Raw genomic sequence first — 22068 nt, 5'->3', positions numbered from 1 at the left:
AGGCTTAAAGACAGCATAGACTTCATCACTCGTACATCTCTATATCGCCTTACTGGTGCTGTCTCAAAATTAAATTCAGAATCTGGCAATCCCTTGCCACCGTCCCCTTTCCTGTTAGTCTGTGGTGGCCTTCTGATAAGCCTCTCACTTCTTCTTTGACCCAGATGACCAGAAGACCACCATGTGGAAATGAGATCTGACCTTATCCCTTTTCCCTTCAGGATGCTCTAAGACTGTCCCAGATAACTCTGATGACCACCAAGAGTCCTTTAAGAGAACCTTCACTGTACTTAACAGTGCAACCTGAAAGGAAGGCTAGACCAGTGATGCCTCTTGGACTAACTCCATAAGTGCGTGAAATGGATTCTACATTGCTAGAAATCATGGCCTTGCATGTGAAAGGCTTTCTGAGCCACCTATCAGAAGCCTAAAGTGTTTACAGCTAGTAAGCCTTGTGTTGTACCAATCACAAGTCTTGTGTTGAGTCTGTGGCTCAGCTGTACCCCAGAGACTCCTTGGAGACACTGTTCCCTGTTGCTGACCACACTGAAAAGCCACCAACATCCTGGCCCCATGTGGCTGTTCCTCGGGGTAGGCTTTCCTTAGACCCTGATAGTACCCATGCTGTGTGAAGCCCCAGCAGCAAGCACTCACACTACCATGGGTGGAGCCGCTTGTACTGCCACGCTTTCTTTCCCCATCACAGCCACCCAACTCCCTCTGACCCTATATGCCGGGATAATCTTTTCTTTTAGGTTGTTTCTGTGCCATTCCATCACAGCAGCTAGAAGAATACCTAATGTATGTCCTTTGTACTTGTTGGTCTCCATTCCTCCAAGGTCCCTGATGGGTTTGTTTACTCTTTAAGTCTTCCCTTAATCTCAATAGTTCCTTAAAACATAATTTTCTAATGCCACTTTCCATACCCCCTGTTCCACCACAGCTTTTTTCTTGTCACTTTCCTGATCACCACAGTAGTGCTCGTGTGCTACATAGTTAAGTATTTGTTTCCTAACAGTTCCCTTCCCACTATAATATACAATCATGAGGGCAAAGGATTTTGTGAGTTGTATTCAATGTTCAATTCCCAAGACCTAGAAAGTTGGCTGGATCATAGCAGACACCTCCACAAATGTTTATTGAATGAATAAGTGAATGGGTGATTGAATGAATGAATGACAATAATCACCATGAATATTTAGAGTTGAAGAGAGGCCGCTTCCATCATTACTGTCTCTGTCAAGGGTGTAAAATAATGTTTTCTTTTTAAACATCATCAACATTCTTGGTGCTTGCCCTAACTTAATAAAATCCACTTTGGTTCTGAGCCTGCAGTGCATGAATGGCTTTCCTGGGGAATAGTCAGATAGGTTACACATGCCTAAAAGAAAGAATTTAAAGGAACCTAGAGATAGTAATACTCATCTGCAGTTTAAAAAGCACATCACTGTTTTATATAACTAAGAATATTATTTTTTATATGAGTTATCCATAACTTCATTTTTAACATTTTTTTCATAGACCGTTGGGGTGTGAGCTTTGCTCAGCGCTGTATGGCCTCATCCCACTTGCTCTTCTGATCACTCTTTCAAAATTGAGCTTCTCCTCGCTGCAGTTACACACTGACCTGAGATGGAATATACTTAAAACATGTTTGATTGGTTCAAGTACATTTTAGTCTGTTTGCAGATGTTAATATGCCAGTGGTAATTTACATATTTTTCTAATATTGTGAATTAATAACTTTCTTTAAATAGAAAAAGAGTTCTCCTTGAAGAGTGGCGAATTACTTGCTTTCCTTAGCAGAATATTAAATGGTTCGTTTAGAAGGCAGTCCTGCTTGTCCAGCCCTCAACACAGAAGCTTCTTCCTTACGTGGATGATCAAGCAGAGACCCACAACTGGACAAAGCAGGGAGGGAGAATCTAGAACACTTAATCCTAAATGGGATGTCTCATCAAACCGTTCCCTTCAGTGCTCAGGGTTCTGTGATGGAAAGGAGGCAGAAGGGTGATAGGATACAGAGGTGGTGGGTAATGCCAAAGCAACAGTTGACTTCCAGACACAACAGTACTGACCTATATGCCCTCACGGAGACTGTGACAGCAGGCATAAGATCACATAGGTTTACACCAGACAAACTCCCAGCCCTGAGAAGACACAAAGTTCCTCCCCTAGCCAGGAAGTTATTTACAATTGACACCTTACCTGTCAGAAGAGTGAAAATCATTTTTTTTTTCCCCCAACGGAATATCACTGGGTGCATCAGCAGTTCAGCAGAGCAGGCGCCATGCTCAGGAATAGTTGTTCAAGACCAAGTAGTGTCCATGAATTTTGGTTTCCATGGTTTTTAGTGTCCATGGATTTTGGTTTTGTGTTGTTTGCAGGAGTGGCTTGTTTTTTTAGGGGAGGAAGCTTTTTGTTTCATTTTATTTGGTTTATTCGTTTTTCTCTTACTAGTTTTTGTTTGTTTGTTCGTATGGTTGGTTGATTGGTTTGATTTTTATTTTTTGATTTGTTTTTTATTGAGAGAGAATGTAAAGTGGGTAGGAAGATGGAAAGAATATGGGAGTAGTTGGGAGAGGGGAATATGATCAAAATATATGATATGAAAAATCCAAATCAACACTTTGATATATGTTTTTGATTGAATAAGCACACATTTCCTATGATATTAATATATTTGCTAATAAATAAAAGTGATAAATACAGTATAATGTAGGGAAATTGATTTTGAGCTAAAACTCAAGCCAGACATCATACCTGTAATTTCTTATCATTCAAATTGTTTTTACTTTTTTGAACATTTAAAAAATAAAATATAATTACATTACTCACATCTCTTTCTTCCAACTCCTCCCAAACTCTCTCTCCCTCAATCCATCTCATGGCCTCTTTTTCATTAATAATTATGTTACATTTATAAATTAATGCATAAATATATAAACACACAAAAGAGAATGTTGTGTAAGTAAATACAATAAAAGTTCATTTTACCACGTACAGAAATGTCACAATAAGTTCATTCCTTTGTATAAATAGGATATACTAATCATAACTTTGAACCTCTTCTTACTGTTTCATGTCACTTCTTAACAAATGAATTATCTAGAAAAAACATAAAGGAAAAGATAAAAATAAAATCCAGAGATTCTTCTAAAAATCCAAAATTGAAAGATCAAATATATAGAAATATGCATGCATATGAATATTATTTATGTCCAGGGGAAATTTATATATATAAACACTTAATGCTAAGTGGTAAACAGGAAATTTTGTTTCCATATTTTAATATAAATAATACTTCTTTCCAGCAGTCAGAGCTTACATGCTGTACAAGAGAATTATATATATATATATATATATATATATATATATATATATATATATATAAATATCTCTTGTATATATATAGCTCAATATATATATATATATATAATTATTATAAATGCCAGAAATTATGTAATAAGATGAACTGTTTACAAGAGAAAAAATTCCTCTGCAGTTGACATAAGGATTGTTAGAAAATAGTTGTCTATTTTAATTGCATGCCTAGGCCTCATTACTAAGCACTATTTATAAAATGTGATTCAACTCACCCAGATTCCCAAGTATTATAATTGGCTTATGTCAAGGCAAGTTCATATCTAAAGGATGTAGACAGTTTGGAAGTTTCATACAGAAAAAAAAGTGAAATTATTTACCAGGCAAGGGTGAGGATGTTAAATGTGTGTACTTAAGCAAAATGATGATGGAGGGAAGATAAGCAGAACCCATAAATAACTAATAGGGAAGTTATTAATATCAGATGAGGGAATAATTTAGCACGCTTGTCTTTCCAGATGTAGAAGGTAAGGCACTAGAACTCAGCAATAGAGAGCTTTCTGCAAAATTCTGAAAAAAGTTTACACAATTGAATTATTAATTAGTCAAGTAAAATATTTATCAAACTCAGCTGACATTTGTTAAGCTTGCGGCCTAGATGAAGCACTATGTGAATTACTGTGGAATTAGGATCTGTGTCTCTCCGGTGCTCATTCTTGTCTGTCCCCTCCCTGTTCAGTCCATAGCCATCGTCCTAGTAGATTCAGATGTGTCAAGGAGCAAGTGTGTTTGGAGTAGACTTGGATTCTTGGGGAGGCTGTTCCCTTCCACTTAGATTTAAAGTTGCACTGTGTGCTCATAGATTAGAGGCATGAGTTGTGAGGATTCTGATGGCTTCCCAAATCCTTCCCCTTTCTCATTATATCCAACCCCAGCAGTACCTTCTCCCCCTATTCATCGACATAACAGGAAGGGACAGTTGACTCTAGAGGTCTTTACTGACAGTGCTAGCCTGTAACATTGTATATTCTGCAGTTCAGCCCAGAATTTTCACTACCATCTACTATGTGCTGGGCATAGGGTACAGAGCGAAACAAAGAATTCTCAACTGAGGAATATCGAAGGGCTGAGAAGCACTTGAAAAAAATGTTCAACATCATTAATCATCAGGGAAATGCAAATCATAACAACTCTGAGATTCCACCTCACACCAGTCAGAATGGCTAGGATCAAAAATTCAGGGGACAGCAGATGCTGGCAAGGATGTGGAGAAAGAGGAAGATTCCTCCATTGCTGGTGGGATTGCAAGCTTGTACAACCACTCTGGAAATCAGTCTGGCAGTTCCTCAGAAATTGGACATAGTTCTATCAGAAGATCCAGCAATACCACTCCTGGGCATATACCCAGAACATCTTCCAACTGGTAATAAGTACACATGCTCCACTATGTTCATAGCAGCAGAAGCTGGAAAGAACCCAGATGTCCCCCAACAGAGGAATGGATACAGAAAATGTGGTACATTTACACAATGAAATACTACTCAGCTATTAAAAACAATGAATTTATGAAATTCTTAGGCAAATGGATGTATCTGGAGGNTATCATCCTGAGTGAGGTAACCCAATCACGAATTCACTTGATATGCACTCACTGATAAGTGGATATTAGCCCAGAAACCTAGAATACCCAAGATACAATTTGCAAAACACAAGAAAATCAAGAAGGAAGACCAACACGTGGATTCTTCATTCCTCCCTAGAACAGGGAACAAAATATCCATGGAAAGAGTTACAGAGACAAAGTTTGATGCTAAGATGAAAGGAGGACCATCCAGAAACTGCCCCACATGGGGGTCCATCCCATAATCAGCCACCAAACGCAGACACTATTGCACAGACCAGCAAGATTTTGCTGAAAGGACCCTGATGTAGCTGTCTCTTATGAGGCTATGCCAGTGCCTAGCACATACAGAAGTGGATGCTCACAGTCAGCTATTGGATGGAACACAGGTCCCCAATGGAGGAGCTAGAGAAAGTACCCAAGGAGCTGAAGGGGTCTGCAACTCTATAGGTGGAACAATAATATGAATTAATCAGTACCCCCAGAGCTCGTATTTCTAGCTGCATATGTAGCAGAAGATGGCTTAGTCAGCCATCATTGGGAAGAGAGGCCCCTTGGTTTTGCAAACTTTATATGCCCCAGTACAGGGGAATGCGAGGGCCAAGAAGTAAGAGTGGGTAGGTCGGGGAGCAGGGTGGGGGGAGGGTATAGGAGACTATCGGGATAACATTTGAAATGTAAATGAAGAAAATATCTAATGAAAAATTAAAAAAAAAAAAAAAGAAATGCAGAGAAAACAGTTCTCTCGCCCGCCCAGACTTAGATTCCCCCAGGCTATCCTTACAGAGAGCCTGCATGGAGGCTTCAATGCATCCTTTCTCCCACTGCCAGGATACCTCAAGGAAGTGATCCTGCTTTCTAGTTGCTCTTGGTCCGCCCTCAATCACTCACTCTCTACTGCTGAAGAGCTGTCATCTCTCTAGTGCACTGAGCAGTTTCATACATAGTAGCAAGTGCTCTAAATAAACTGCTTCACAAAAACACCCCAAAGTGAAGACTTTCCCTTGTAAAAATGGTAAAGATGATATTTTAAGAAAGACATCTGATCTAGGGGACTCAGGTTAACACACGAAATAGAAAAAATTATGGTGACAATTATGGAACAAATATAAATACTTTTATTTGTTATCCCAAATATTTTTATCGCACTTATCCGTGCTGATACTGAATCAGAGAAAGTAAGCAGATTTTAATTAAAACATGTAAATTACATGCCTCACAGAAATTAATTGCAAAGACCAGTACAGTAAAATGGTGTTAGAGAGCTGAGACAGGTACAGAAAAACATTAAACCAATAAACATTGGTAAGTAGGTGACAGAGGTAACCAGCTGCCACATAGCTTACACCCTCTAGTCTAAAGGGCACAGGAAGCTCCACAAGGTGAACCTCAGCAAAGCCAGGGTCACTTCAGCTAAATTCGTATCCACTGACAGAACTTAAAGCCAAGTAGCACTGACCGCAGGTAGAGTCTTTTTCTTGGTGACACTTGACCTTCATTATCCCCTTGACCAGATTTAGTATCACCCGGGAGACACTTCTTTGGGAGCATCTTTGAGGAAATTTCCAAAAAGTTCCTACCACGGAGAGGAGGTTCACTGTCAGTGCAGGTGACTGTAGCCCTGGGACCAGGGTCCCTGAACTGCATAACACGGGGGAAAAAAAGGAAACCAGCCATGAAGAGGCAGTCATCTCTGTCTACCTGCTAACTGTGGACCAAGTGTGCCTGGCTGCCTCATGCTCTTACTAGTATTGGGGCAGATGTTCTCCCTGCTATCACTCTGATTTTATGATGGACTGGACCACCAGACTGTGAGCTAATATAAGCCCTTTGTTCATGAAGTTGCTTTTGTAGGTTATTTTATTACAGCAATAAGGGAAGCAACTATATAGCACTATAGTGTCCATATTAGAAAGGTAATATACAGATGACTTCCAAATACCCCTTCTACATTGGGCTGCTCATTAATAGCGTACAAGCCATAACATTTAGAAATATCAATTGAATCAGTTGTATTAGAAAACACACGCAGCTTTTTCTTTCATGGATATGATCAACAAAACGTGAGAAGTATTTCAATAATATAACGAACATATCCCTTGCCAGAAGTCTTCTTATAAAATATTAATGACTTTATAGACTATAGCCTCAGAGTAAACAAAACCTTGGAAAAGTTTTGATTTTCATTCCCAAAGGAAAAACTTATAGACATTACACTTAATAGTCAACACAAATAAAACGAAATGTAAAATGTAGAGGAAACCAACAAATAAACTGGAAGAAATAGAAATGCTGTTCCAATGTGCTATTGAAGTCCCATGTGTAGTCCCATGCTACTTGGGATATAGAATGCATAAACATCATGAAAGATTGCAGGCATCAGAATCAAAGACACTATATGCACCTTCTAAGGTCCATAAGTACAAGGTCAGCACATACTGCACGTTCCATCTCCCATCCATGCACAGTCTAGCAAAAGGAGCCATTTCCTTCTCTAAGTCTTCTATCTTCTCTCAGAAGATGGCACCTCTGTTTAAAGCACTGTGAGCACTCAACTAGACTACCCCCAGGCCTTCTCACCTTTCTTCCTCACATTCTATTCATCCTCCATAGAAAAGCCAGAGGCCCTTTAAAATTATGGGTGCTTAAGTGACTTCCATACTACTTGGAGTGATGTTTACATTCTCTGCTGTGGTCCAGTTATGACCAGCATTGGCATAATTTTTTGCAACCTTCCTCTTTTTGTTTTTGTTTTAAGTTTGTGCACAGTATCTTTTAGATATTTTCTTTATTTACATTTCAAATGTTAATCCCTTTCCTGGTTTCCCCTCTGAAAATCCCCTATCCCCTCCCCACTCCTCTTTTTCCCCTTCATTATATATTCCAGACACTGCCCCACCCCCATTCTGGAAACACATAACACATGTTACTGTCACAACCTACTATGCTATCTCAGTCCCAAGACAACAGGGACAGGTGACAATGGATTGAAACCTCTGAAGCAAAAATAAACCTTTATTACTTATAAGTTGTTTGATATGGGTATATTTGTCATTGTGAGTGTAAGGTGATAAATACAGTAACCTTTTTCACTCATAATGATTAGTTTCAGCAAGGTAATTATAATGGTATGAAAGAGCCTTAGTTTCTATGCAGAGATAAGCACTATGCACTTTAAAACACTTAATGGAGAGAGGTCCCATGACCGTGGGCAAATTCATCCTATTAAGAGCTCAATAGAGCTCAGGCTAACCTGCGGATTCAGTACACTCCCAGCATCATACCAACAAGGCTCTGGAATGGAAACTGATGTACTGGTTCTCGAGTTTATAGAAAACCCAAAGAACAACCAGAATAATTCGGCTTCAGGGTAGCATCAGGCCGTCTTAGTGTGGCACAAGGGTAAATGGATCAATGTACACAATAAAAAGGCTAAATGAAGGTCTTTACTTACAAGGCCTTAGTCTCTTTTCCACCTCCTGTGATAAAATGAAATTCCCCCCAAAAGCAACTTGGATACATTGCTCTTAGCATATAGTTTTGATGTTTTGTTTCAATTTGGGTGATTGCTCTCTGCTTTCTTGTTCATGACATTTTTTTTTTAAGCTGTTCTAGACTCTTATCATTTTAGCTTTTTCCCTTAGATACACGACCCATTTCAAATACATCTGCTATAGGACAGGAAGCAGTTCCTTGTGTGGATATGTAGGTGAGCACCACAGCTTTTGCTTTCCTCTCTGAGTTTCCTTGAGCCCTCTGTAGAAGCAGTTGGTCACTGCCATGGTCAGTGATAAATTTCAGCTTGGCAAAAGGTAGAATCACTGCCTGGAAAATGGGCCTCTTTAGCATGTCTGTCGGGATTATTTTGATTAAGTTAAAGCATCTTATGGGGGGGGGGGTTAATCATCTCCCATTTCCAGGTTGCAGTTCATCATAGTGGAGAAGACTCATTGGCAGGGGCACGAGGAAGTAGTCACATGGCATCTTGTAGTCAGGAGCATAAAGCAATGATACATGCATGCTTCTGCTGAATCCGCTCTCTCCATCTTTACACAGTCCCAGATCTGGATCCCCTGCCAGGAAATGGTGCCACCTCACCATAACATAACCAAGATCACACACTGGCATATAGAGAAATAAAAGGGATTTTAGGGGAAAAAAAGTGGGCCCTAACAAAGGTCCTTAGTTGCTAGCCACAATCAAAATTTTTAGTTACTAAAGGTACCCTTCTTATTTCCAAATTTTGTCTAGGATTTCTTATCTAAGAAAAATCAATGTTTCCTTCATTTTACATGTTATTCCTTATGTGTTTAGAAGTTTTATTTTCTATTTTTAACATAGATCCAGAGAAGCTGTTCAATAGGGCTCAGTTCATTTATCTCCTTACCCTTGTAGATTACAGTCCTTGCCTGTAATCTACGCTATACCACAACAGCGGTTTCATTTGCCTTTCCTAAATTTTCCAGGTGTTTCTTGAAGTAGATCACATCCTGAATTAGTGCCTCCAGCATGGCCATATATGGAGCTCGCCTTTGAAGGATGTTTATTTTGGATATGGGTTGTCACTAGTCTTTGCTTTTAAATGTAATTGTATTCACTCTTTTTTTTAAAAAAAGAGTTTTGATTTTATTTTCAAAATTATAATGGCCTCATTCTCCCCCCCCCCTTCTTCCCCGCAAACCCTCCCATACCCGCTCCTTGCACACATACAAAGTATTTTGATCACACTCACTTCTCCCTTTTCCTAGATCCGCATCCCACGCCCCCCTCCCCCCCCCAACTTCATGCTCCCATACCTAGTCCAATTCGCAGATCTGGGGTCATCCAATGGCACATGGTTGACCTACCAAGGACTATACCCTTAAAGAAAATGGAGTGCCCCTTCCCTAGAAGCCACCTATTGTCAGTCGCTCCTCATGGGGTGAGAACTTGTGAGCTCTCCCCACTTCATTTCCTTCATGAAGTGTTGAGTGGGTTGATTTGTGCAGGCAAGCACAGCTGTTTGGCATACACAGCTGCAGTGGTCCTGTCATATCCAGAATATACCATGTTGTAGTAGTCCTCTCTTAACTTCTGGCAAATAGATCTTTGTACCCACTCTTTTACAATGTTCCCTGATCCTTGAATGCCTGTGATGCAAATGTCACACTTGACCTTTTGGTGGCATTTTATTAGACTATACACAGTTCCTGAGCTTGACTTTAGCCACAGTCTCTTCCTCGTTTTCTTCTGGTCCTTGCATTTGTGCTTTGCAATCATTACCTTGCATGTAGACCAGACACAGACAAGGATTTAAGTAGCATTTACATGCTTAGCTTGGAGTCTCTTTCTGTGGAATCTTGTAACATTCTGGTGATTTCACATTCCAGCTTTTGACTCCCCAGGTCAGTAGGGGCACACATTTCTTTATGTCTTGCAGCTCAGGAAGAGCTTTGTAGGAAAAACTCATATAAACATGCCTCTTGTTTATTGCTACCTCTTCCACCATGGATCAAACACTCTCTAGCGTCTGCTTCCTGTTGTCTTTAACACCTTCAGGTCTGTTTGTATTTATGTCTGTCTGTCTGCATGTCATACTATACAAGATTGTACATGTTCTTTATAATCTGTTTAATCTTTCCACTGTACGAGCTTCTTTGGGGTACCCCTCCTTACCCATGCTCTTTCTATAGCTCTGTGAAGTCATGTGCTTTCCCCATTGTTTCCCTGACCATTCTTGTGCACACACTGCTCTGTTTGCTGGTTACTTTCATTTTATCTTTCTTCTCCTACCTCCTCTATCCTGTATCTTCTTCCCCCTTACCATCTCCTGTCTGATCCTACCTGATAAATTGGCTTATGATACTCTTTAACTGCTAACTTGAATGTGGATGTCAGGATTTTCAGTTAAAGGATGAGCTCATTTCCTTTCTGTTCTTCCTATACCTTCCCCATAACTTTTCTTCGTGACTCCGTTTGTCATCATCTCCCCTGCCCTTGCTCTCCATGTTCCAGCCTGCTGGCTTCTGCCTTTTATAGCTCACTGACTCCTCTGTCAGCAGTGTCATCATATCTTAAGTCTTCCTGTGAATGGCACTATTCTTTTCAGGCTTTCTTTCCTTGAGTACACACTATGCTGCTCTTCAATGTTCGAAAACTGCCAGCGTCAGGGTGCCATGTTCCTGTCCTGTAAACCTATGAGTGTGTCCTTTTCATCTGTAGAATAAGATTCCCACTGAACTGGTGGATTATCAACGTGCGCTTTCAGTCTGTAAGCTCAGCTCTCACCTCCACCCCTTTCCAGTATTCATGCCTCAGACTTATGTGGCCTGGAGCTGCATACCGCTCTGAAACTCTCAGTCCTCTCCCACTTTCAAGCATTTCACCCTTTCTTTGCAAGACATTTCCCTATTTTTCCACCTATAGTCCCTGCTCAAATGACACTCTCATGGGAACTGAACCTGGGCCAATAGACACTGGTACATAGTACTCCTGGGTACCTTTTGCCTAAATTCCATGGACTTATTTCTGCCATGGCCTTTCCCCCCTTCACCAGACCATAAGCTCCCTAAAACAAGCAATGTGCCTACTCCAGTGGCAAGTTGAAACAACCAGAAACCTATATTGACTCCTTGATTGAAACTGGTTGGATATTTAGCAAACACAGAAAATGTATAAATGATTATGCAATAAGCATTTGGAATATTTTCTATTCGAGATAATTTGTCATCTTTTAAAAGATTTCTAAAAATATATATCTACATATATGTGTGCTGTCTGTGTATTCCACATGTGTACAGGGCCTGGGGCAAGAAGATAGAACTGAATCCCCTGTGCTAGAGTTACAGGCAGTTGCGAAGTACCCTATGGGTGTGCTGAACCAAATGCCCATTCTCTAGAAGAACAGCGAGTACACTTAATCACTGAGCAGTCTCTGCCCTCGCCACTTTTATTAAACATCGTCTTATTTTACATGATACACCAAAATAATTTTCCTATCGATAGTAGTTAATATTATTTTAATGCAGAAATAAAGTTAAATACCTACTTTTATTCTTTGTAGAGACACATTTTTCCAGATGTTAAATGGTGGCCACTTCCTGTAGTTTTAATTAAGGTTTAATAGTTAATTTAAAGCTACAGGATTTGTTGTTTGTTTAACTTTTATCCATTAGTTAATAAAAGCTATTGAGGCCCTAGTGTGTGCTCAGCACAGATATTTCTGCCCATGTGGTGTTTTCATTTTAGTGAGGGTAAAACATACATTAAATAAATAAGCAACTCAGTATTCAGGTTTTTTTTTTTTTTTTTTTATGCTGCAGCACCACTGGTTAGAAAAGCATACATAAAAGATCAGGTGGGAGATAATATTCATACATCACAAAAATGTTTCAGAAAAATCTTAAAATCATTCAGACATGCTGGGAATAGTCCTCACAAGAAAAACTCAAAGGCAAGATAAATATGCACTATATTTTATAATAGAAATGCTATGCCTATTCATCTGATCACGAACTTTTATACCTTATGCTTATTTGCATAGATATGTTCTATAGGAAAAAATTCACGGGTATTGAGAAGTTTGTAGGGTAAAGCAAACCATCTTTTCATCCCCCTTCCTCAGCAGTTTTGCTCTTTCAGAAGCAAACAACACTGCCAATTTTCTATCAGAAACATTTTAAAAATTCAATGCCAGTGAGACTACAATGGAAGAGTCCTCTCATAAATTGCTAGGGGAAATAGGAAGTGACCTAATCCTTTTGGAAATAAAAACTGTCATCATATATCAAACCTTAAAATGTATGCTATGACTTCATAATTATAATAATTTTTACTCTATAGAAAAAATAAATCAATGATCCAAATTTGTATAATGGGTAGCTAACATGGTATAATTATTGAGAAATTGTGAAGTATCTTGTTTCTATAAATAGTCCATTACAGAACAGTATATACATGCAGTATATAATGAAACATTAGACAGTTGTTATTGCTCATCCATAGCTTCATGTTATCCTAGATCCTACATCAATTCCTGGAAAGCTGTCATCCTCCCTTAAATATGGATTATGTAAGTGAATTACATATGGAGAAGTATACAGCGATGAGTCACAGTTCAATATTAGAGCATCTTCTCAGCACCCACAAAGCTGGGGTTCACCCCAGTACCATACACTCACACACACACACACACACACACACACACACACAAACACACATACTCACATACCCCCGTGTGCTTAGTACCACCACCACCAACTACCAGAAAAACCTAAAGGCTCTATGATCAGTCAGTACAAAATCAAAACTTGCCAGAAGCCAAGAATCAGCTAGAAAACATGTGCTGAAAGACTGAACTCCTAGGCAGACTCATGTGGAAAGTATTTGAACTTTGTTCTAATAGTACCTAAAGGCCTGAGAAGCACAGGGCAGGCCAGTTAGCATCTCCTACAGAACCAGTAAGGGCAGTAGTTATAAGAGCTTGGAGCATATACAGTGGTCTAGTGAGTATGGGGCTGCCCACATGGGGGAAAAAAAGAAGAAAAAGATGGAAACCAGCAAGCACTTTGAAGCATATTGAAAGGCTTCAAGTAAACTTTTCATTGAAAACAAAAAAGGTTTATAATTAATTAATTAATTTTCTTTATATCCCAACCAAAGCTTCCTCTCCCTCCTCTTCTCCAGTACCTCTCTCTCACCCCACCCCCTTCCTTTCTCCTAGGAAAAGGAGAATCCTCTCGTGGAGATCAGTGCATCCTGGCATATCAATTTGCAGTAGGACTAACCCTGTTTTCTAGCGAGGCTAGAGAAGGCAGACCAGTTAAGGAAAGAGATGAGTCAAAGACAGCTGCTGCTCCTGCTGTTAGGGGTCCCACGTGAAGACCAAGATGCACAACTATTCCATATGTGCAGAGAGCCTAGATGGGTCCCATGCGTGCTTTCTGTTTGGCTGTTCAGTCTCTGTGGGGTGCTATGGGCCCAGGCTAGTTAGTTGATTCTGTAGGGCTTTCTTGTAGTGTCCTTGACCTCTCCGGCTCCATCAGTTCTTCCTCCTACCCTCTAACAGGATGTCCCAAGCTCTGCCCAATATGTGGTTGATCATCTCTACATCGCTTTCCATCCGTTGTTGGGCGAATCCTCTCAGATAACAGGTATGCTAGGCACCTGTTTGCAAGTATAGAAGAATATCAGTAATTGTGTCGGGGATGGGCTCTCTCCCATGGGATTGGTCTCAAGCTAGGCCAGCCATTAGTTAGCCATTCCCTCAATTTCTGATACATCTTTACACCTGCACATCTTGTAGGCAGGACAACTGTGGGTCAAAGATTTTATGGCTGGGTTAGTGTCCCCATCTCTATATTGGAGTCTTTTCTGCTTATTGGAGATGACTAGTTCAAGTTCCATTGGCCCCATTGCTAGGAGTCTTAGCTAGGGTCACCCTCATAGATTCTTGGGAGTGTCCATCGTCCTAGGATTCTAGCTTATCCCAGGGATTACCCCCCCACCCCATGATTCCAGTGCTCTCTCCTAGTACTCTCTCCCGCCATCCTCGCCTCACTAGATCCCTCCTGCTCCACTCCTTATCCCCTTCCCAACTCAGTTCCCTCCATCCATCCACACCAATGTCTATTCTATTTCTCCTGCCCAGTGAGATTCAGGTGTCCCAACTTGGGCCCTCCTTCTTACTTAGCTTCTTTAGGTCTGTGGATTGTAGCATAGTTATCCTGTACTTTATGACTAAGATCAACTTATAAATGGGTACAAACCATGGTTGTCTTTCTGTAATTACCTTACTCAGGATGATTTTTTCTAGTTCAATCCATTTGCCTGCAAATTTCATCATGTTATTGTTTTCAAAGGCCTAGTAATATGCCATTGTGTAAATGTGCCCCATTTTCTTTATCCATTCTTCTGTTGACGGATATTCAAGTTGTTCCCAGTTTCTGGCAATTACAAATAAAATTGCTATGATCAGGTGCCCTTGAGGTATGGTGGAACATTGTTTGGATGGTGTGGTAGAGCTGGGTGTTGAGGTAGAACTATTCCTAGTTTTCTGAGAAATCATCAAATTGCTTTCTAAAATGGTTGTACAAGTTTGCATTCCCACCATCAATGGAAGAATGTTTCCCAAGGGCATGTGTGTGTGGTCCCTTGAGGTTTTGATCTCAGCCATTCTGATAGGTGTAAGATGGAATCTCAGAGTCATTTTGATTTACCAAGTTTTAATAGAGGTAAAAGTTAAAACTGAGAGACAATGAAGTCTGTAAGGAAATGTAATTTTCACATTCACTGTTATCTTACAAAGCAGGCTAAATTGATGAGGATTTACAAGTGTTCTTCTTGCTATCACACACTTTGCCTGAGTGAATGAGGAAGTTTGAATATTCCTCATGATCTGACATGAACAAGTGAGTAAACGATTGCAAAGCTTCTGTCACCTCCTATGAGAAGTCTGAACACCTCACAGGGATGCAGGAAGCGTGCTGCCAGGTCTCCAGCCTCATCCCCAACAGTGACCAGTCTGGCCCCACGTGACTTCTCTGCTCATTTTCCTTACTGTCTTTATCCTGCTTTTTTTTCTTTCCCAGGAACATTCTCTATTTCTGTCTCTGGAAAACATATGTGTTTCTTTCCATTAGGAAATATCATGTCCTTTAATAGGCTTTCTCAGATCCCTGGCCATACGTCTGTCTTTCAGTTACATCCGTCCAGGTATTTCAGTTGGTTGTGTCATTTTTCCCTTGTGAAATGACCAGAGAGTATTTCTAATCTATCAGTTTTTCTATCTCTCCCGTAGTGCTTAACGCATAGTAGGTGTTCACCAAACGTTTTAATAAGCAAACCTAATGGAAGTAACATTTAAAACTGTGAAGAAAAAGTGAAGTCTCCAAGAGAAATTTATTGTCTTTTTTTTGTGCACATTATATTTAAGAAGCAGGGTCAAATTTGTAAGAAACAGTAAATAATTAATTACTGTCGCAATGCATTATGATAAACCAGTCTCTTAATATCTAAGAGACTGGCATCCTGCAGGACTTAATAGCTGAGTTAATAACACCTAAGGTCACCTAAGACTTAAGACTGCCATCCTACTGCGTACTCAGCCTGTTTGTTTAACCTGCCCTTTAGAAAACCATGTAGCAGCCTACCATGTTTACCTTGGATTTCCCAAGTAATCAACTTTTATAGCCTAAGCCAAGGCATAGCTATAATCTTGAATTATGTACTCTCCTGTGCTCCTGACCCAGAGTAACACCAGCATGCTGTGATAATCATTTGCTGGAAACAGCAAAAATAGACATTGAAAGCAATTTTATCCCATGGCTATCTACCATCAATGTTAAAGATGACATTTGGATATTGCTTGATAAACAATAATGTTTGCAATGCGTTTTGTCTTCTGGGTCAATTGGGGATCAGTTAGCATCAGTGGTTTGTTCACTGGTAAAACTGGTTAAAGATTTCTGGAAAGTATCCCTCATCCCTTGCCCATGTGGTGCTTTTTGTGAGGCTCAATAAATACGGAGAGCAGCTCTTTGTGAGGAAGGATAGAAGACAAGGAGAAAATGAAGCAGAGAATTCAAATCTGGGCTTGTACGTGCTTTTTTGACTTCAAGTGCTGTGATTTCTTTCCTTAAGGCAGCACTGATGCATTATTGGTGACTCAGGGTTTATGATTAATGTGTTTAACCACAGATGGTTGTGAACTTTCCTCAGTAAGTATCCTCCTGTTTTATTTCTTCCCATCAGTTTACTTTTTTAATTTATAAGCAAGTTTTCAACTAAAACATGAATTGTCCATGCTTATCTATCTAGATTCATGTGAGTTACTATTGATTTGAATTCATATTAAATTCTCCTAAGCATTGGAAATAGTAATAGATTGGCATGTTTCTGTGTAAAAAAAAAAAAAAAATGGGGGAGGGGAATCAAGAGCTTAGTTTCTCTTCTACAGCTGCTTCTCAGCCACAGAGTCGTAGGGTGAGTGCCAATTACTATTAGTAAATCAGCCATATGTACTTTATTAGCATCCATACAGAAGATCTGAGTTGAGGCTGCTGCCCCAACTCATTCTGCTAGCCAAGCAAGGTTTGGAAAACCAGTGCTCAGAAAAAGCCTTAGGTAGGGTTTGAGTATTCTGTGGAAAACTGAGCCATATCTCTGCACCCGTGTTCTACCCCAGCTCCCCAGAGCCGGCCCCCAAGAGTTAATGCAATGTGCCAGCGTTAAAATGTTAATCTGGACCTCTGCGCCTATCCTAGAATTGAATTTTTAGAGAGTTGATTATGTTGATTATGAATACCAGGACCCCGGCCCTCTGAGTGTATACCCTACCAGACAGGGTCTCCCTGTGCTTGATGCGAATGCTGGTGGTGATAGACTCCCATGTTAACAGAATGCTAGCGTCCGTATTTTTTTTTTTCTCATGGCTGATGTCTTGATTCCTTGTAACTTTTAAACTTAAAATTGTCTCTGAAACGAACTGTGCTGAAAATATCTTTTAAAAATAAGAAGCACATTTAGATTCTGGTGCACAGCAAATTCTCTGTGAAGAAAAGTTCCAAATCTGTGACTCTATTTGCATTTCCACAAAAACAGAGAATCTGTGTGCCTAATATGTGACAAATAACAGTGTTAGAAGCCAGCATTTTAAGACTCTAATTATGTATAGGTTCTCATTCTTGCTAGTGTGTTTACAACGGGAAGGCATATAAAATTTGCACCCCCCTCACAACAAAGCTGATTATTTTATTTTATTTTTAAGTCTGATATTTTAATGCATGTAAACTCTGCATATAAATGATTAAAGTATTTTAAAAATAAAAGGTGCTAAGGTGCCACTGTATTCCAAAAAGCAGATTCTAAGATGTAGATGACTATGCAAAATATCAAGACGCATCTAATGATCAACTCCTGAGAAGGGAGAGAAGGTACCAGGAGTGGGGGATATGGGAGATGAGAGAAGCTGAACAATGATGCAGCCTTAACCAAGGCCTGGCCCACCACTCTTCTGTGATCTCAGAGGAGAGTGCAAACCAAATCCTTAGTCAAATGGCAAAAAATTATTTTCCTATGTATGAATTTGGTTATTCATCCAGGTGGACAAATTTAGGATTGTGGCTAAACCAGGCCACCAACTCCCTTCCCGAATGCAAATGTGAGTCCAGTGTGCTTGGGTGAGCCAGCAGATGACCCAGGTGGTGACAAGACCTCTGAGTCCCAAGTCTAAGAATTTTAGGACCAGGGGTGTCACAGCTGTGTGTCACACCAAGTCTAGGCAGGTAGATGTCAGCTTTCAAAGTGATGACTTCCTCCTGTTCCTCCTGGGCAGGTGTGTCCCAGAATGAGACTTCTTTCTGTGAAGGAGATGATGAGGCTGCATGATGGGCGATATCCCTCCCTGGCATCTGAATGGAAAGGACAAATGACCCTAAATTGTTTACCAGACCGAAGTAATACAAAGAGGGGGTTTTAAAGGCGCCAATCCGCCTGCAAATAATCGGTCTCAGGATGCTAATGCTGCTTAAGGCTGAAGGAAGTCTAAGTTAAGCAACAAAGATAATAGAGTAAGTTTAGGCTTGTTGCACAGCTAGGACCCGATACAGAGCAGTGAGTCCTCTTCCTCCTCCACTAGAGGGCTTAGACACTTATTGAGAACACAAATTAGATGACCTCTCTTTGCCTTCAAACAGCCTTTGTTCGATGGATTTGTCTACTGAGATCTGAACATGCTTAACACTGAACTTGCCTAGTAGAAGTAATAGAATTACAGAGTTTTCAGACCCAGAAAGGACGTTTGAGAGCACAGTTTGTTTCCCTCCTAATTCTAAAGCAGAAGCGAGAGGTCTAACTGGAATTAGGGTGCTGAAACTCTCTCCTAGGGTGCTTTCTGCACGGCATGTTCCTAGGGAGCAACACCCAGCCAGGGTCTGTTCAAATCAGCATCCTGGCCTCAACACTTCCCGCAATCGGTTGGCATGTTGTTGGCTCTCAGATAAAATACATTTGGGAATAAATTAATTCACCAAATCTGCATGCTTGGCTTTGGCAATCTTTCGTTAGCTTGAGATTTTGCAAGACTGTTGTGTTTAAGAGGCTTAAATTAAGACTCTTTCGTGGAGTACGTAGAGAGAAAAATTTAGATGCTTTATAGCTTAAAAATTACACATAGACCTCTGCTGCTTGTTTTTTTTTTTTTTTTTAAGGGCATATCATGGAAGAACACAGCACTCTACACATGTCATGTTTTTGTTTTAGGTTGGAGAAATGATCACAGGAGGTCAACGAACACCCACATCAGTGAAAACGACCTCGGTGAGCAGCAGGGAACAAACAAACCCCAGGTATGATATTTGTGACTGTCTTTATCTATATCACATTGTTCTCTTCATTATTATGTGTTGTCCAGGATGTAGTTTCAGGGTGGTGTAAGCATTTAATGCTTGAAAATGCTTCAGATCATCCATGTTCCTGTTTGTTTCAACTCCCTAGACTCTGGCTTTCAAGACTATTGATCTCAAAACTTCAACCTGTGTCCACGCTGGTGCCAACTGCTTATGTAAACTGTAGTGAGGCCAACAATATCTACCATGACTGCTGACATTTGCTGAACACTTGCTTTGTACTCACATTAATCTATTCAAGCCCCACTTCCAAGGGGATTTAAGAGTAGCCTGTTGAAACAGATTAGTTCATAACATGGTTCTTGTTACATCCATGCATGACTCCCTTGTTACCCAAGCTTCTGGGTTCTCTAGATAGAACCCTCTATTACTGCCCACTTTGTAGTGTCCTGAGACACTGAGGTCATCTTTAGGCCTCTGTCTAAATTCATTTTCCAGTGGAACCTGCCTTCTCTCAAAGGAAAACTCACCCATTTCCAGTATTCCACAATGTTAGAAACCTCTCCTCCAATGCCCTGTCCCTGCCTCCTTGAAAGCTTTAGGGCAAAGCCAATCTCTCCTAAACACTCCAGCACAAAACGTACTTTATCCAAAGCTTTCCTGGTTCCCAGGCTCTGGAGTTAGACCTCAGTTCCTTGAGCTATCCTACTTCTCATGAATTCCAGACTCTTAACATCCAGATGGTAAAAATCTATTTTGGACTTAGGCAAACTTATCTCTGTGCTCCAAATGTATATGCTGAATTACATCATAAAACATAACTCCACAAGAGCTCTGTTTGTGCTTTGCATCGTAAAGCCTCAGCTATCTGTATAGCCAAAGACAACTATGGAGGTTTCGTGGTGATTTTTAAATATTGGATTTGCTTGAACAACATATATGGAATTGAGATTCTACTGAAAACTGATTCTGTGTTCTTAACCTTGGAAAGCCATTCATAATTCCCAATGTGGTGGTTTTTACTGCAGACAACAGATTCTAGGGTACCACGACTTATGTGAATATTAGTTATAATCAACCCCAACCCCCTCAAGCCATATAAACAATCTGAACTAATTGGGAAGCGACCGTGGGATAGGAAGACAAATCACTGCAGTTTGGAGGTGTTTATCAAACCCAGGAAAACTATCATTACCACGGTTTGTTGGCAATTGGAGATGTCTTAGCAAAGTACTTCTACAAAGTGTTTCCCATTTTCATTGTGGAGTAAGCTCATCTCACAAGCCCACATCCAGGGCTTAGGTGCAGATTGTTTGTGGAGCCTTCCTCGCTGGCAAACTTCAGTGTACACTTCAGCTCTTCTTTGTGTATTGCTTCTGAATGGACTCCCCTAACAACAGTGGACAGAATCTCTATGAACAAGTGGTGTTCACCAATCCCACCTGGGATGCTGAAGTGTATGTTGAAATAAAGACTGCAGGTGTAGGCTGAGGAGAACTGAGTCCTCAGAGGCCTCCAATCGGCCTTCCCCAGGAATCGACCTCTGCCCGTGGACACCAGTACGTATTCCTTTGTAGCTTTTGTGGGAGTCCCAGCTGTGGAGTTCTTCTGATGCCTCTATTAACTAAACATCTGTCAATTGCAGGTGCACATGGGGATTGAGGTTGACCAGGTTGTTGGCCTTTAGAGAAGAGGGACACCAATGCAGCAAAAGTCTGGGAGAGCTGGAGGAGACTCCTGCTTTCTCCTAACTGGAGCAGTCTGCTACTCAAGCTGTATAGACAGAGCAGGTTGGGGAGAAAAGGGGTTGGATTTATCCATCATGGCTAGAGCAGGACACCTGGTGAGCACGTGTGGCTCTTAACACTGTGATGCAGAGGAAATTGCACAGGGTCCTCCAAGGTGGAGGTATTTGTGAGTTCAGGTGCTGAGACCCTCAACAAAACAATCTTTCATCATCAAAATAGCACTGCACAAAAAAGCTTCTCTCACTGAGATGCAAAGTCGAATTCATCCAAGATCACAAAACAAGTACAAGGTCAGTCAATCCAGATCCATTATCATTGCCTTCCTGCTCTACTAGTAAATGTAAGATCTTGAGTTGAAATTTACAATGGTTTTATGGCTGATGCTTTCTTTGCCTTATTCTAGGAATCTTTTCCTACCCTCCTGTGCTAGGGCTTTATAATCTTGCCTTTTGTGTATAGGTGTGCTCTATCAGCAATTGAATTTTGTTTAAAGTATATTTTCCAGTCTCAATGACTCAAAAAGTTGTACATCAAGGCCCCTGTGTCACAAATCATATATCTGAATATGCATGTCTTGATTCTGTTTCTGGACTGTACTTGTTCCACTTCCTTAACTTGCATAGCTTTATAATGAGTTTTTATAACTTTTAGCCAGTCTTCTTGCCTTCTTGAAGAGCAGTTTGGCTATTCTTGTCTCTTTGTATACCTACTTAATTTTAAAATCAACTTTTTCTGATTTTGCATGCAAATCATATCAGTCTATTTGTCATTGCTACATGGAAAAACCAGAAGCAGGCTAACTATAAACAGATGAGCTTTATGCAGCTCACAGTTGTGGAAGTTCAAAGTCTTGTAAAGGTATGTGACTTTGCATCTGAGGCACATGTGTAAGAAAAAAATCGCATCACCAATCAGGAGGCTAGACAAGTTCAGATCCACTTATTTGGCCCCAGAAGGATTAAGTCCAAAGAGGAGTCCAGCATTCCTGCATTCCCTTTTAAAGTCTGAATGCTGACCTCAGAAACTGTCAGCAGGCCCCAGCACAGGAAAC

At 40.4% G+C, this 22068-nt stretch overlaps 1 protein-coding gene across 2 annotated transcripts in view; it reads left to right on the top strand.

Moving 5' to 3' along the window:
- Nucleotides 1-22068, top strand: part of Lrrc6 (leucine rich repeat containing 6) — a 110399-nt gene that overhangs the window by 78844 nt on the left and 9487 nt on the right. For both annotated transcript variants that reach the window (XM_029548231.1, XM_029548232.1), the window contains one exon: nt 19184-19269. In XM_029548231.1, the coding sequence (XP_029404091.1) occupies nt 19184-19269 (86 nt within the window). The remainder of the gene's footprint in view (nt 1-19183; nt 19270-22068) is intronic.

This window comes from Mus pahari, chromosome 17 (genome assembly GCF_900095145.1).
Source record: "Mus pahari chromosome 17, PAHARI_EIJ_v1.1, whole genome shotgun sequence".
NCBI lineage: Eukaryota > Metazoa > Chordata > Mammalia > Rodentia > Muridae > Mus > Mus pahari.
This window is presented reverse-complemented; position numbering and strand designations above follow the sequence as displayed.